Below are 17,959 nucleotides of genomic sequence, written 5' to 3' on the forward strand. Positions count from 1 at the left end.
TTAGCTGCCATATCCCTCTTCTGCGAATTGTAGTAGACATTTTCAAAATAACATCCCCACAGCTCTACCCCCTTTTACCTTCTCAGCCAACGCCTCCTCCAGGGTGGTCAAGGCAGTATCAGTGTTGGTGGTGTCAGCTTGGAGGGACTTCACTCGCTCCTTCAGACTGCCGAGCTGTTTCTCCTTGTCCCGCAGTTGCTCCTGAAGGTTTTCGATCTGGGAGACAGAAGAAACACGTAGTAACTGCGATCAAAGAGTAGAAAAGTAACATGCACAATGTATCTGCACAATCTACAGTGAAATTCCTCTAATATGACATTTGCTAATTCAGAAAGAAAAAAGGTGGAGGACAGCTTAAACTATAAAAAACAATTTCTTCTTTATTAGTTAATCCATTAACCCCTTCCCGCTCCTGGACGTACCTGGTACATCATGGCAGCCTGGTACTTCCCGCAACATGACGTACCTGGTACGTCCTGGAGATAGCACGGGATCACATAAGATCCCGCGCTATCCCGCAGCGGGAGCCGGCTGTCAGTCACAGCCGGCGTCCCGCTCCAACAGCGGGGGGGCATCGGAGATGCGCCCGCCGCTGTTAACCCCTTCCCTGCCGCGATCTAAGTAGATCACGGCAGGGAAAGAGTTCACAGAGGGATCGCGATCCCTGTGTCTCTCCGGCCGGAACTCGCGATGTTATCGCGAGAGCCCGGCCTGTCACCATGGCAACAGGACGCCAGACACTGGCGTCCTGTATTGCCTGTGCCTATAATCGCTGTACAAGCGATAAGGCATGGCAGAGCAGTAGCTTTGCCATGCCTTATGACAGCGATCATAGGCACAGTGATGTAAGTCCCTCAGAGGGACTCAAATAGTATAAAAAAAAGAAAAGAAAAGTGTAAAAAAAAGAAAAATGTAAAAAAAAAATGTAAAAAACCCCTTTTTTATGCTTTTTCTAATATTAGCATAAAAAAAGGGGAAAAAAAACTAAAACCCCACATATTGGGTATTGACGCGTCCGTAACGATGTGTACAAAAAGTTGAACACGCTTTTTTATTTTGTACGACAAAAAGCGTAAAAAAAACCGCTAAAAAACTGCAATAAAAGTGATCAAAAAAGCCGTACATTTCCCAAAATGGTACCAATAAAAACTACAGCTCGTCTCGCAAAAAATAAGCCCTTAAAGAGCTCCGTACATAGAAAAATAAAAAAGTTACATGACTTTGAATGCAGCTATAGAGAAAAAAAAAAGATTTCCAAAAAAAGGGGGTTTTATTGCAAAAAAGTGTAAAAACCTAAAAAAAATATAACAATTTTGGTATCGTTGTTACCGTACCGACCCGCAGAAAAAATTTAGTGTGTCATTTATGCTGCATGATTAACGCTGTAAAAAAAAAAAAAAAATCTATGGCAGAATTGATGCGTTTTCTCTCCCTGTTATCATTAAAAAAAAAAAAAAAAAAAATTTTTACGATATTGTCTATGTACCCAAAAGTGGCACCGATAAAAACTACAGATCGCCACGCAAAAAACAAGCCCTTATACGGCCGCGTCCATGGAAAAATAAAAAAGTTATGGCTTTTGAAAAATGGAGATGGAAAAATACCAAAAAAATCGCTTGGTCCTCAACGCCAAAATAGGCCATGTCATTAAGGGGTTAAAAGAGCAATCTGCTTGCAAACATTGTATGCAGAAACGCTGAACGCGTTTCGGCCAACTGGCCTGTTAAAAAAACTACAGCCGCTAGCCGACGGCACTTTGAGGATTCAGCTCCCATTGCATCTTTCTAAAACTCTAAAACTACCAAGACACTACGAGAGAGGCGAGCCCACATTTTCTTTTTCTTTTTATTACCTTGATAATTCAGAAAGTCTGATATTACTGCGCCACTTCATTACCTTCTCCCTTACGGCCAGACGTTAGTTATCTCCAGTGGACGGCCAGCCTGACCTGACACACTGGATGAAGGGCGCTCTCAGTGTAAAGCCGCGCTCTAATTAATGAGACGTCTTGGCCACAACAGAGCCGCGTCGCAGACTGCTGTGTACACAGGACGAGCCCGAGTTCCAAAAATACCCACGGCCAAAAAAAAAAGGCCTTTTCAAGGTAAAAAGTCTGTCGCAGGACATCCCATGAGACAAGACGTCCTTGTTGTCTGAAGACACCTTCAAGGTTCCAAGATGAAAGGTTAAGGAACGAGTCCGTGGGCAGCAGCGCCCGACCATCACGTGACCGATGCGGGTAGAAAGTGTTTATTATTTAGTCTGTACACCCTTTCATCGTTGGCAACACATTCAGGAGGTCACAAACTTTTCAGTTTAAAGGGCAACTTCACCAAAAACTAGACTAGGCTTTTTTTCCATAATCACTTTCATGCCAGAATTCTGGTGTTAAAAAGTTGCACATTTTTTTCTTAAGTCTCACTTATGCAGAAATTAGTGGCTAATCGTCATTTTCCACCTCCCTCAACACTACAAAGTCGGTACAGTTATAACCCATATATATGTGTAGATCTAGCCAAATTGCCAACACCTCGGTCCCTGAGCTCATTATAGCTAGAGTCCTTGGCCAATCCTTGTTTTTATAGGGGACTCTCACCCTTAGACAGGTACCGTAAATTGAAAAGTTGCGGAGGAGGTAAAGAGTGCAATCCCCTTTGTCATTGATTTGAGGTCTCCATTTGGGCTTAAAACAGCAGGGGACAATGGTAGATTAGCTTTACCGGTAATCCTAGGACAAGAAGCATACTGAGAAGTTTAAAGGCTCCCTACCTTCCTCAGTACTTATAACGAAACCTGTCAGGGGTAGGACTGTATACCTAAATTAAACCTATCCTCCCTATCCTGGAGACTTTAAATAACCTATAGAGAAGGAAAATTACCAAAAATTCTTTGAACGGGGGGAATATACGGGTGCTGTCATGGAGACTTCCTGAAAACAGGATTACCGGTAAGGCTAATCTACCTTTCCCCGTCCTCTCCCCGACAGCACCAGCTGAGAAATACCAGAGAAACAAAATATTTTAGGGCAGGACCACTGCACCCAGGACCTTACGTCCCACGACTAAGTCCTCGTTTGCCCAAACATCTAACCTATAATGTTTGATAAACATGTGTTTTTTTTCCACACTGCGGCCCTGCATATTTGGTCCAGGGAAGCAGAAGCATGCTCTGCCCAAGAAGACGCCATTGCTCTTGTGGAATGAGCCTTAAGATTCGTTGGAACTGGTTTATTTGCCCCTATTGCTCCCATGAAACTTCAAATTTGTGTCCATTCTCCACTGATTCTTGGAGGAAATATACTGTAATACTGCCCTTCTGACATCCAGGCAATTATATGTCCATTCTTTACTATTTTTTGGGTTATTACAGAACAACGGAATAATTATTACCTGTGATCTGTGGAAAAAAGAAACTACCTTGGGGGAGAACAAGGGGTCTAATTGGAACACTATCTTCTCACCTGTGTCCCTAAAAAGTGGTGGCCGAACGGATAAAGCCTGCAACTCGCTAACCCTCCGAGCTGTTGTGATGGCTACCAAAAACATGGCTTCCAAGTTAGATATTTAATAGGGATGTCGTCTATCGGTTAAAATGGATGCCCTGACATCACCGACAGGACCAGGTTCAGATCCGGGGGGGAAGGGGGGGGAACTGAGGTGGGGATTTTAGGCCTTATACAGTCGACCGCTCTCAGAAACCTTGTGATCCTGCGTTTTTTAGACGCCAGACTAAGGCCTCATGTCCACGGGGAAAATAAGAATTAAAATCCGCAGCGTTTTTCCCGCACGCGGATCCGCGCCCCATAGGAATGCAATGATCACCCGCGGGTAGATAAATACCCGCGGATGGTCATTAAAAAAATTTCTGGAGCATGAAAAAAATGGACATGCTCCATTTTAGTGCGGTTCACGTGTGCGGGAGCTCATAGAGCACATAGCTCAATTGATCTCCCGCATGAAAAATAGAAGACAATTACAGTGCATCCACACTGCATCCGCAGCCCAAATGCGCGTTACAAATCCGCAGCAGATCTGATTTTCCCCGTGGACATGAGGCCTAAGTGCTGTGACCTGCACTCTTTAAGGGTATTGGGTGACAGCCCCAAGTCTAACCCGTCCTGCAAAAAATCCAAAATCATACCAGTATCTGGTGATGAGGCTACAAAATGTCTAGCTTTGCACCAGGAAAAAAATCTTTTCCATACCTTGGAATAAATCCCATTAGTGGTCTGCTTTCTTATGGGATTTTTCAATAACCAAGCTACTAGATGCAAAGTTTCCACTTTCTGGTTAGATAGGGGCCCCTGGGTTAGCAGGTCCCTGTGGGGTGGAAAGAATATCGGCTTGCTGACGCTCAAACTCCTTATCAGAGAGAACCAGCTTCTCTTTGACCACAGGGGCGCTACCAGGATTAATGTGCATTTTTCGTGCTGGAACTTCTGTAGCACCCTGGAAATTAGAGAAAATGGTGGGAAGGCGTAAGTTAGACCTTGCCCCCAATCCTGCACTAAAGCGTCCAGGCCAGACGGCTGGTCCTGCGGGTTGAGAGAAAAAAATTCCTCTACCTTCCAATTTTTTGTTGTCGCAAATAAATCTATCCTGGGGACTCCCCATCTGAAAGTCAACCCCTAAAACACTTCCTGGGAGAGGGTCCACTCCCCAGGATCCAACCTCTGGTGACTTAGGAAATCTGCTGCTGTATTTTGGACTCCTTTCAGGTGTGTTGCTGAAATTGACTGGACATGTTTTTCTGCCCAATGAAAAATTTTTTGTTCTATATTCTGTAATAGCATCTGACCGGCTCCTCCTTGATGCCGTATGTATGCTACGACTGTAACATTGTCCGACAGGACTCTCAGATTTTTCCCCTGAATCAACCTCCTGAATATCTGAAGAATCTTCCATATTGCTAAGAGTACCCTGGCGTTTGAGGAATATTGCCTTATCTCTTGAGACCAAGCTCCCTGGTCCAAATTTGTTCAGTGGTTTTAGGTTCACTTTGAGTCTGGAATTCCCATTCGTTTTTTTTTTACCAAAAAAAGGCGCAAATACTGTCCCCCTCCCTGTTGATTTGGGGGTCCGGGTACTATGGCCCGGAGTCTTAGTAAATTTTTTACCCCTTGAAGTAAGGGAATAATCTTGGCAGCTGGGCCTCTGGTAGCTCGAAAGACCTGTGGGGGCTGAGAGGTCCATTCTAGGTGGTAGCCTACTCTTAAGATCTCTGAAATCCAGGGGTCTGCCACTCAGGCTCATACTGACAGCGGGACCAGGAATCTGCTGATCGGCAGATCCCTGCTGATCAACTATTGATGACCTGAGGATAGGTCATGGATAGGAAGAGTCCCGACAAGCTCTTTAAGGTCTGGGGTATAAAGACGTTTCTGTATAATGTATTTTGATTTCTTCTGTTCCATTAACCTGGCCTGCACAATTCACTTCGGGGTCCGACTGTTCCCTGTTATCAGCCGTTTCAAGTGGGGAACAGGTTGACTGTAGGGCAGGAAGGCATCTATTATTCCCTGTTATCAGCTATTTCAGGCTGGGAAGAGGATGACTATAGTCTTCTTCAATGAGACGAGTGAAAGGATGCATACAGACCCCCTCCACCCACGGCCCCCCATGATCACTACTTTCTAAGACATAACTCTAGTGCCGAGACCCTCCAGAGACATTCATGTCCATAAGCGTGGGGGATACTATCACTGCTGAATTTGGGGTTACCGCCCCATTAAAGGGAAGCCAGACAGCTGGACCTTGATATAATCTAAGTCAGGTTCAGTTCCCACTAATCTAAAGCAGTTTATTAATGAGGCTTGTAGATGGCACAGCGCCCTGCGGGTTACCAGGTAGACCAGGTCTGGCACCATTGTACCCTGCCATAGTGCCAGTTATGTCTAGAAGCCATCGACATTTCCAACAGACATGAATGGGCAAGGGCTGGATGCCAGCGATGACGGGGGTAGATAATGGTGAGCGTGGTGTCACCGGAGAGCCTCTGTTATTACTGCGACCAATTACTGTTTCCAGGTCAGCGGCTCCTGACAAAGGAGAAGGGAAGTTTCTGCAAAGCGACACCAGGTGAAGAGAGGCAGGGGACTGATGATGTGCCAGCTGCCTGCACCCACAGTACGGGGTCTCCCCGCAACACACACAAGGGTTCCCACAGTGTAAGGTAACAACTTCTCTGCCCCAACACTGCTTAGCCTGGAGCTTGAGACCCCCTCAGAAGTGGCAATCGCCTATAGTACGCATACTAGCTCGTATATAGTCGTCAGCAGAAAGAAGAATTTTATACTTCAAGTGCAAAAAGTATGCTGATCAAGTAACTGGTACAAATGGACTAAGGGGAAGAGCCTAAATAAGGGAGAGGAGCCCAAAAGTGCCCCATAAAGAATAACCCCTGTTCAGTGATCCCCCTTGAACCCGGCCATCTGACAGTCCCATGCAAATAAATAGCATTAGCGGACAGACGTAACCACAGCTTCGTTCATTCAGAGACCCTTGGGACAGCTGTCCACGTGATGGTTGGGGGTCCCAGCAGTTGGTCACTCACCGATCAGATACTTATTCCCTATTCTGTGGAGAAGGGACAATTTATTTTTGTGGGACAATTCCTTTACCACCTTCCCGCCCCAGAGAGCAAATGTACGGCCCGGCTGGGAATCAGTTCCTGCAAATAGATGCACATTTACGTCCTATGGATGGTGTGGGCGCAGCATCTGAACCATCCGCAGCAGGAGATGACTGACTGACAGCCAGTATCCTGCTGCAACTTAAAGGGCTCACAGAGAGAGGGCACTCCCTATGTGACTGTATTAGACCTCCAACATACAATTACAGAGGGCCGATAGGTTGCCATGGCATCCAGGTCTGTCCTGGTCTGTGATCACTATAAGAAGCAATAATGTACTGCAGTACAGAAGTACTGCAATGTATTATTAGTGCACTTGTAGCATCATAGTTTCAAGTCTCCTGCAGGTAAATAAAAAATGTGAAAATATATTATATATAGATATAAGATCAAGAAAGCCGAATGTACCTCAGAATGGTACCTATAAAACTAAAGCTCGTCGCGCTATAATCAAGCCTCTACAAAGCTCCGTCCATGGAAAAGTCCTAAAGTTATAGGACTGTTAATGCAATGATGGAAAGGCCTAGAAAAAATATATATAAATTTTGGTATTGTCGTAATCGTACTGACCCGCAGAAAAAAAAAATTACCACGACATTTATGCTTCATGAGTAATGTGGTTAAAAAATGCTGAAGTGATGTGTTTTTTCTTCCTGCCCTCCAAAAAGAAATTATTAAAATTTCTACAATACATTACCGAAAAATGATGCCAGTAAAAACAACAGCTCGCCACGCAAAAAACAAGCCCTCATACGGCCATGGAAAAATAAACAAGTTATGGTTTTTAAGAAGTAGAGATAAAAATCCACCCCAAATTATTGCGCCCTCAAATCCAAAATAGACTGCATCACTGAGGGGTTAAACATGGCTAACAGACTCGGGTGGTACTACAAGCCCCAGCCAGCAATGCCAGACACAACCCTCTATAGTGGGATCACTAACTCATAGACAGTGATACTAACAGAGCAATGGTCAGACTGCACCATCTACTGGTAGTAGTGCAGAACTACACCACATACTGATCCCAGGACATAAGCCTCATTTTTCACTGGAGCTCACAATCTAGTGATCCTACTAAAGGCACAAAGTCGTGTTGCAGTGTCAGCATCTTTCCCATACGCATGTAGCATGCAAACTGTGTATAGTCTGATGCACTGATACACTGTACCAAAGTATCAGGACAATAGAGTCACACAGCTGGTGCGTTTACCCCACAGTAGATTGTTTAACTGGATACACTGTAACAAACCCTCAGCTGAGAGACGTTTTAGACCAGAATTGGTTTTCAGTCTTCAAATGTAAACAAAAATATTCCTATTCACTGACAGCAAGCAGAGATCTTGTACCTTCTTCTGCAGCACGTTGACTTTCCGCTCCTTGACATCCAGCATGTCTTTGAGGTCATGGATCTCCCCGGACAGGGTACCCTTCTCCTCCGACATCTCCTGGATCTGCTTTGTCTTTTTGTTCAGCATGGTCTCCTTCTCCTCCAACCGTAGGCGAAGTGCATCCACCTGTGTAGCACACGAGTCTGACTCCACCCACTATCATCAGAGTGATTGACTCCACCCACAAAATGTAGGTCATACTCATTATCCCCTTCCAACAGATCAGCATACACACCATAAAACTCAGACCTTTAACTGCAGCCACTAAAATGTAAAATGTGGGCTCAATGCCCCGCCCTCCGACTCCACCCACCCGCCTCAATGCCCCGCCCTCCGACTCCACCCACACGCCTCAATGCCCGCCCACCCGCCTCAATGCCCCGCCCTCAGACTCCGCCCACCTCAATGCCCCGCCCTCAGACTCCACCCACCCGTCTCAATGCCCCGCCCTCCGACTCCACCCACCCGTCTCAATGCCCCGCCCTCCGACTCCACCCACCCGTCTCAATGCCCCGCCCTCCGACTCCACCCACCCGTCTCAATGCCCCGCCCTCCGACTCCACCCACCCGTCTCAATGCCCCGCCCTCAGACTCCACCCACCCGCCTCAATGCCCCGCCCTCAGACTCCACCCACCCGCCTCAATGCCCCGCCCTCAGACTCCACCCACCCGTCTCAATGCCCCGCCCTCAGACTCCACCCACCCGTCTCAATGCCCCGCCCTCAGACTCCACCCACCCGTCTCAATGCCCCGCCCTCAGACTCCACCCACCCGCCTCAATGCCCCGCCCTCAGACTCCACCCACCCGCCTCAATGCCCCGCCCTCCGACTCCACCCACCCGCCTCAATGCCCCGCCCTCCGACTCCACCCACCCGCCTCAATGCCCCGCCCTCCGACTCCACCCACCGGCCTCAATGCCCCGCCCTCCGACTCCACCCACCGGCCTCAATGCCCTGCCCTCCGACTCCACCCACCCGCCTCAATGCCCTGCCCTCCGACTCCACCCACCCGCCTCAATGCCCTGCCCTCCGACTCCACCCACCCGCCTCAATGCCCTGCCCTCCGACTCCACCCACCCGCCTCAATGCCCTGTCCTCCGACTCCACCCACCCACCTCAATGCCCTGTCCTCCGACTCCACCCACCCGCCTCAATGCCCTGTCCTCCGACTCCACCCACCCGCCTCAATGCCCTGTCCTCCAACTCCACCCACCCGCCTCAATGCCCTGTCCTCCAACTCCACCCACCCAAATGTTCTGCTCTCCAACTCCAGCCACCAGATTGATAATTCCATCCCACAAAGTATACATACAGGCCCTACATTAACAACATCCCCCATTACAGGACACTACACCAAATGGCTTAACCCCCATCCTCCAAGCAACCAAAGAGTTGTTTGAACAAGTGAGTGCCTCCACCGTTTGCTTTTGTGACGCGCGTTTAGTCTGGTAAATGCACTGTTGGCAATGTGAAAGACTGAACAATTCTCGTTTGAATCAGTGATGTATCTGTTGTATGAACAGGCGGCCCAAGAACCATGGGTGGTGGCACCACTCGCTTGTTCAGACAATAACCATCTTCTCTAAAAGGACCCCAACTCTACTTACTAAAACCAAAACTCCACCCATCAAAAAGGGCCATCAAATCCCACCGACCAATGTAAAACCCTATTAACCCCACCCACCAACCCCAAGCAGGCGGCCCAAGTCTACCCACCAACCCGTCGCAGGCGGCCCGACTCTACCCACCAACCCGTCGCAGGCGGCCCGACTCTACCCACCAACCCGTCGCAGGCGGCCCGACTCTACCCACCAACCCGTCGCAGGCGGCCCGACTCTACCCACCAACCCGTCGCAGGCGGCCCGACTCTACCCACCAACCCGTCGCAGGCGGCCCGACTCTACCCACCAACCCGTCGCAGGCGGCCCGACTCTACCCACCAACCCGTCGCAGGCGGCCCGACTCTACCCACCAACCCGTCGCAGGCGGCCCGACTCTACCCACCAACCCGTCGCAGGCGGCCCGACTCTACCCACCAACCCGTCGCAGGCGGCCCGACTCTACCCACCAACCCGTCGCAGGCGGCCCGACTCTACCCACCAACCCGTCGCAGGCGGCCCGACTCTACCCACCAACCCGTCGCAGGGGGCCCGACTCTACCCACCAACCCGTCGCAGGCGGCCCGACTCTACCCACCAACCCGTCGCAGGCGGCCCGACTCTACCCACCAACCCGTCGCAGGCGGCCCGACTCTACCCACCAACCCGTCGCAGGCGGCCCGACTCTACCCACCAACCCGTCGCAGGCGGCCCGACTCTACCCACCAACCCGTCGCAGGCGGCCCGACTCTACCCACCAACCCGTCGCAGGCGGCCCGACTCTACCCACCAACCCGTCGCAGGCGGCCCGACTCTACCCACCAACCCGTCGCAGGCGGCCCGACTCTACCCACCAACCCGTCGCAGGCGGCCCGACTCTACCCACCAACCCGTCGCAGGCGGCCCGACTCTACCCACCAACCCGTCGCAGGCGGCCCGACTCTACCCACCAACCCGTCGCAGGCGGCCCGACTCTACCCACCAACCCGTCGCAGGCGGCCCGACTCTACCCACCAACCCCTAGCAGGCGGCCCGACTCTACCCACCAACCCCTAGCAGGCGGCCCGACTCTACCCACCAACCCCTAGCAGGCGGCCCGACTCTACCCACCAACCCCTAGCAGGCGGCCCGACTCTACCCACCAACCCCTAGCAGGCGGCCCGACTCTACCCACCAACCCCTAGCAGGCGGCCCGACTCTACCCACCAACCCCTAGCAGGCGGCCCGACTCTACCCACCAACCCCTAGCAGGCGGCCCGACTCTACCCACCAACCCCTAGCAGGCGGCCCGACTCTACCCACCAACCCCTAGCAGGCGGCCCGACTCTACCCACCAACCCCTAGCAGGCGGCCCGACTCTACCCACCAACCCCTAGCAGGCGGCCCGACTCTACCCACCAACCCCTAGCAGGCGGCCCGACTCTACCCACCAACCCCTAGCAGGCGGCCCGACTCTACCCACCAACCCCTAGCAGGCGGCCCGACTCTACCCACCAACCCCTAGCAGGCGGCCCGACTCTACCCACCAACCCCTAGCAGGCGGCCCGACTCTACCCACCAACCCCTAGCAGGCGGCCCGACTCTACCCACCAACCCCTAGCAGGCGGCCCGACTCTACCCACCAACCCCTAGCAGGCGGCCCGACTCTACCCACCAACCCCTAGCAGGCGGCCCGACTCTACCCACCAACCCCTAGCAGGCGGCCCGACTCTACCCACCAACCCCTAGCAGGCGGCCCGACTCTACCCACCAACCCCTAGCAGGCGGCCCGACTCTACCCACCAACCCCTAGCAGGCGGCCCGACTCTACCCACCAACCCCTAGCAGGCGGCCCGACTCTACCCACCAACCCCTAGCAGGCAGCCCGACTCTACCCACCAACCCCTAGCAGGCAGCCCGACTCTACCCACCAACCCCTAGCAGGCAGCCCGACTCTACCCACCAACCCCTAGCAGGCAGCCTAACTCTACCCACCAACCCCTAGCAGGCAGCCCGACTCTACCCACCAACCCCTAGCAGGCAGCCTAACTCTACCCACCAACCCCAAGCAGGCAGCCTAACTCTACCCACCAACCCCAAGCAGGCAGCCTAACTCCACCCATCTTTCTAAACTAACTCTTCTTACCAAAATGAAAACTTAGCGTCTAACTCCTCCCATTAAAAGGAATATCTAATCCCACTGACTCATGTGAAACCCTAACTCCACCCACAAAAAAAATTAAATCTTAATTCAACCCACAAAAAAATAAAATCCTAACTCCACCCACAACACATAAAACACACACTTTTCTCGCCATTTACTCCAGCGCTCTGCAGTCTTCTACACCGACGGCGGATACTTTGCAGCCTCGGCCTAGGAGCTCACCTCAGTCTGTAAGATGGCAGCTCGCTGCTCCTTGGCGGTCAGCGACTCCTTCAGGACCTCCACGTGCTGCTTGCTGTCGGAGAACTGGTTGGTTAGGGTCTCTAGCTTGGTCTGTAGGGCCAGCAGTTCTGTGTCCTTCCGGGAGAGCTCTTGCTTTACCTGTCCGATCTGCAGGGGGCGACAAAAGTCAAGAAAAAACAAACTGAATGGCTTTGAAGACAAGACAGAGGCCACCAACGTGCGAGACGTCTCCAGCTCTTCAGAAAGCCCAACCAGACATAAAATCAAGTCCAAACAGAGAACACCCCCCCCCCCCCCCCGGAGTAGAAACCCCCCAGTAAATACAAGACCTTACGAGGTCCAAATCTAATGTATCTGTCACTGGGAAAGTTGGGTGGCTAGGAATATGGCCAACAGAATCAATCCCACTGGGGCGGTCACCTCGCTTTCCTAGCCCCCTGAATGCTAAATCGACCTGCTTGCTCTGGTAGATTTGCTATTCAGAAGCCAAGAGAGCAGAGCTGTAATTTCAGCCATATTAGTACATGCACGATGGACTATGTGTCATTCTAGTGTCTAGGAAAGCTGAGTGGCAGGCCGATAGGTGGTCACCCGGCTTTACCAGATGCAGAGGTTCGTGGCCTCCATTTACCGGAAATCTCCAGATTTAAAGGGTCGGTGCCTCGGAGATTGCAGTGTAAGTGTAGAGGTTAGTGTGAGTGACAGCCATTGATTGATAGAGGGAGGTGTTAGAGGCAGCGCAGACCACCAGGAAGAGACAGGGAAAGCCAGCGGACAGACAACGAGCAGCCTTACGCCAGACAGCTCCGTCTGCAGAGCTGACACTCTTTTCCTCAGCTCCTCTGCCTGGCTCTCCTTTGCAGTTAGTTCCTCTTTCAGCTGCTCTACCTGTCAGGACATTGAGCAAAAAAAACACTCAGTCACATGATCAGCATCTGTGTGGGGTGGGGGTGGGGGCAGAAGCCACCCAAAAGTAAAGGGGAACTCCACCTTAACCCCCGCAGCCTTTTTTTTCCTGCATTTTTGGTTTCTCCGCCTCCCTTCAGAAAAATTTCTAAGTGGAGTGAAATAAAATATTTTACAATCTTTGGGGGTACTTTTTTAACGACGTACACACTGCGGCAAAACTGACCGCTTATTTTTTTAAAGTAGTACAGCAAAAAGAAAAGGTAAGTAAATAAATCAATTAAAAAAACAAACAAACATAATTTCTATCCGCCGCCTTCTGGCCGCCATGACATTTGTATTTTTTCAGCAATATAGCTGTGTGATCGCTTACTTTTTGCGGGACGCCCTGAAGCTTCTACTGGAATACATACGACTTTTTGATCGCTTTTAGCAAAACACAATTCAGTGTTTTTGTTAGGAAACTGTTCACCGTGCAGGATAAAAAATGCGTACGTTTGACAGATCTAATGTTTATGAATCCAGCGGTGGTTATAGGTTCTTAGCATTTTTTTTTTCATTATAAAATACAAATAAAGGGTTTCTTCTAATTTTTCAATTATTTTTCCTTTTTTTTTTTAGCCCCCTCAGTCCACTCTCATGCAGGTGTTTTATTACAGAGTTTAGCGCAGCGTTTCAGACGCCATGCTAAATGCAGTAAAATGCCTTCTTTAATTTCAACGGGGCTTCTCAGACAAGCATTCGAGCGGAATGTTTCTATCGCCATGATTTTCGAACACTGTCTGCTCTATTTTAGTGTGTTTCAGAGATTTTTAACGAACCTCATCACCCACTGCAATGATGGGGTACATTTAAAAACACTATCAAACACGTTTGAAGACGCAGTTCGAAAACTTAGTATTTTTATAGATGCCCGTATGAAAGTAGCCTTAGAGAACTTGAATTTACGATCATTTGATGGCACATACAATATACTGCAATACTATTAGTATTGCAGTATATAGTATTTCTGCAGACATTCTATTAAGACAGGCCCCATGCTCATCTTAAAGCGCCTGTGTCTTTAAGCTCCATATACTACCTGATTCAGCTCAAAAGGTAAGGTGAAGGGGGCACTCGGCACCCCTGAACAATAGTCAAAGCATTTAAATGCCACTGTAAGAATTCACAACAGCATTTGAAATGTTAAGAGCAGCGATCGGTGCAAACTTTGATCTTGGTTGCTGTGGATGGGCTTCAGTTGTCAAAGACAGACCGCACCCGCCATGTGTGGAGCGAACTCAGCTCCTGGTCCTGCTCCGTACAAACCCACCACACCTAGGGGGCACATATAAGTCCTAGGGCGCTACAGGGTCAAAGACCTCCATCCTCCAGTCCTGTGTAAGTAAAACTTAAAACGGTTATTCAAGGAAATGAAGTTATGGATAGGAAATAGTTACTTGATAGTCGGGGGTCCGATGCTGGGGTCTGGAACTCCCCCCAATGAACGGCTAGATAGTCACATATGTACACCCCCTCCCCATTCATTTCAATAGGGCCGCAGGAGACAGCGGAGCTGAGTTCAAGCGACAATCTATCATGGGAAGTGCACGTGCGACCATTCGGGGATTTCCAGCCCCACCCCCCTCGTGCTCCTGACTGGTGGGGTACCGGAGCTCAGACCCCAATATTCAGCTAATTATCCCCTATCCTATGGACAAAAGATATCTTAAAGTTGTGACACATCTCCCTCATTCATTGTAAAATAATACAATTTATCACCATGACCAAGACCTCTGCTTGCTGTCAGTAAATAAGGCTTTCCTATTTACATCCAGAGGCCAACTTCACACAGCTGAGGGTTTGTTACAGTTTATCAGCAAATGTAAGAGCTATAAGATTAAATTACCTGCATGGATACACTGTAACAAACCATCAGCTGAGCAATTCATTCACCGACAGCCAAAAAAGTTGTTAAAACTGGACCGGCCTTTAATAATTTTAGGTGGAATTTCCCTTTAAAAATAATGAGAGAATCACAACATGTGCGACAATTCTATACAGTTTGCTTTGTAACAAAATATAGCTATTGCTCTCAGTTATCAGGCAGAACAGAAGAAAATACAACATAACAAAAAACCTCAAAACAAAAAAAGATAGTAAAACTTTTACATCTCTAAATTCTACAATGCCAGTGTTGCACCGCCACCTACTGGCCATGTAAAATACTACAATACTTTGCAGACCCCACAATGTATAACAGTATACGGAAGAACCCACAGTGGGATAACGATTCTTTCCTTTGTCAAAACAAAATCAAATCATAAGTCTCGCATGGAATAAAACAAGAGATCAATTTTGCAACTTTGGTACAACGAGATGCGGCTACTGACTCAATATCATACCTTGAATGCTTCTGCGGTGCGTTGTCCAGAACGCTGTGGGACAAGTTACCTCCAGAGCTGCACTCACTATTTTGCTGGTGGAGTCACTGTGTACATACATTACTTATCATGTACTGATCCTGAGTTACATCCTGTATTATACTTCAGAGCTGCACTCACTATTCTGCTGGTCTGGTAGAGTCACTGTGTACATATATTACTTATCCTGTACGGATCCTGAGTTAGATCCTGTATTATACTCCAGAGCTACACTCACTATTCTGCTGGTGGAGTCACTGTGTACATACATTACTTATCATGTACTGATCGTGAGTTACATCTAGTATTATACTTCAGAGCTGCACTCACTATTGTGCTGCTGGAGTCACTGAACATACATTACTTATCCTGTACTCATCCCGAGTTACATCCTGTATTATCCTCCAGAGCTGCACTCACTATTCTGCTGGTCTGGTAGAGTCACTGCGTACATATATTACTTATTCTGTACTGATCCTGAGTTACATCCTGTATTATACTCCAGAGGTGCACTCACTATTCTGCTGTTGTTCAGCAAGCTTGTCATCACTTTAGCTGGCCTCCTGTAATGCAGGTTGGGCAGCTAGTTTGTCCTACGTCAAAGTGGAGAGTCTGAAGTAAAGAAGACACTTAATTATCACAGCAAGCACTGAACAAGCAAGGAATGCTGGGAGATTTCATCTCTGAAACCTGCAGCATAGTAAATGCAGCTCGAGAGTATAAATTGTACAAGAAGTGAGTGGAGCCTCAAAAATCTGTATGTTTCCTCTCTGATGGGCCCTCTGCACAATACAGACACCAGGACCCGGAGCTTCCGGGGGGCCGCGTTCATGTCTGCGCAGAGCTGCCCTCACCTTGTTCTTCATGAACTTGGAGTGGCTGCGGTACACCTCCATCTGCTTCATCTCCTCTTCTCGCTCCTCTGTACTCAGCGCCCCGTTGGATTTCAGCATTTGGATCTCATCCTCCAGATCCCGCAGGCCACGCTCCATGGAGGTGATCTTAGAGTCCTAGGAAATAACTGAGGTCATATGACTCTACAGGTGCAAACGCCATACTGAAAACTTACAGAAAACGTATCAAATGTGGGTGGTGGGGCACGAGTGCAGAGAGATTTCCTACCAATCGCTAAAACAAAAGGAGCAGAGGTGCACAACCAAGCCCTATGCTATAGATCACCAACGACAGACATTTATGGGGTCATTTACTAGGCGTAACTCTGCCCACTAGTTAGGATTTTCAGTGACAGGTGCCCTTTAATATCCCACTCCAATCTTATGAATGATACGTCCCGTTTATGCCCCCTCTCCTCCACCATCTATGCCCGCCTTCATTGCCCGGCGACAGATCTATATATAGACCCAAGGTGGGGGGTCTCGTTACCTTCATCTCGATCACGGTCTGCAGGGCTTTCGTCTTGGCAGAATCTGGAGCGTTCTCGAAGCGTCGGTGGATTTCCTGCAAAGACAACAACACAGGTGAGTCGCCTGCCCCAGAACGCCGCTACCCTGCCCCTTGGAGACTGCCGCTGCCAGACGCCACACACTGACAGAATGGTTGCCTGGAGTGAATTTGCGCATTCTCCCTTTGGGCAGGATGTGGCTGAGATCAACTCAGCAGGTTACTCAAGGCAAAGGGATGTCTATTAACACAGGGCAATGCTAATGCATGGTATCCACCGAGCCCACAATGCAGGATGGCACTAGGGGGGCAACAGAGGTTGCAATGGAAACACTGCACAATTGTTGTATACAACCCCCAATGAGAAGAGTAGGAAGGGACAGGAGCAGAAGTTGTATCAAGATGCCGCACTCATTAACAACGGGCATCAATCATAGGGCACCGATGGCTCTAAATGGCAGCTAGGAGTTAAGTCGTGCGTGGATATGGCCTTCTATATCACTAACCCCCCCTGTGCAACTCACCAACAATCACAATCTGCAGGGTGCTGCAGTCCCCAGCTCATCCACTAGATGGCAGTCTGGTGTCATCACCCTACAAGTGAGTGCAGGTGACCCCACAGGGAGTGGGGTAAATACGATTTCACTATGACAGCGCGTTTCTCCAAGATCATCGCCTTCTATACGTGCAGCGCCGGTCAGATTATGCTTTTAAAGCTACAGGACCAGTTTCTTGGCCCTACAGGAAAGCTGGGTGAACGAGTCAGGGGGGGTGCAGTGACCCTATAACCTTGGGAGGGAGACCCCAGTAATGAGGCAGACAGTCTAGCGTGACTCACAGTGATTTTTTAAAGCGGAAATGCTCTTTAATTAACCAAGTATAGAGCGTGCAGCGTGTGTGGCTATTGTACGTGTCAGGGGGCGGATTAGCAGCATGGCGGGGGTCTCGTCGCCCCCTGGTGTGGCAGATCACTCGCCGCCTGCAGACCGCGCCATCTTCCCTGCAAAAAACTATTTCCAGCTACTGAACAGGAGCATTTATCCGACACCCACGGCCACCATAGCAACAGTCGTCGTGGAAACAGGAAAGTAGCCGTCTGTTTAACGTACCCTGTAGCAGCGGATCAGCACATTAACCTTTATACTGCCGACGCTTGTATGTTATGATGCACGGATCTTGTTTAAGGCTTATACTCCAATCACAACCAAAGCTTGGGGGGTGGGAGGGGGCTACATCCCCCACACTGTT

General features: G+C 49.4%; 1 protein-coding gene across 11 annotated transcripts in view; it reads right to left on the reverse strand.

Annotated features, from left to right (window-relative positions):
- ERC1 (ELKS/RAB6-interacting/CAST family member 1) overlaps positions 1-17,959 on the reverse strand; it is a 96,183-nt gene that overhangs the window by 51,541 nt on the left and 26,683 nt on the right. For 6 of the 11 annotated variants that reach the window (XM_066590948.1, XM_066590947.1, XM_066590946.1 and 3 more), the window contains 6 exons: positions 16,694-16,768; positions 16,165-16,320; positions 12,798-12,890; positions 11,982-12,149; positions 7,977-8,144; positions 79-216 (listed from right to left, as the gene is read on the reverse strand). In XM_066590948.1, coding sequence (XP_066447045.1) covers positions 79-216; positions 7,977-8,144; positions 11,982-12,149; positions 12,798-12,890; positions 16,165-16,320; positions 16,694-16,768 — 798 coding nt within the window. The remainder of the gene's footprint in view (positions 1-78; positions 217-7,976; positions 8,145-11,981; positions 12,150-12,797; positions 12,891-16,164; positions 16,321-16,693; positions 16,769-17,959) is intronic. The other 5 variants (XM_066590951.1, XM_066590950.1, XM_066590949.1 and 2 more) reach the window with 1 other exon arrangement.

This window comes from Eleutherodactylus coqui, chromosome 2 (genome assembly GCF_035609145.1).
Source record: "Eleutherodactylus coqui strain aEleCoq1 chromosome 2, aEleCoq1.hap1, whole genome shotgun sequence".
Lineage (NCBI taxonomy): Eukaryota > Metazoa > Chordata > Amphibia > Anura > Eleutherodactylidae > Eleutherodactylus > Eleutherodactylus coqui.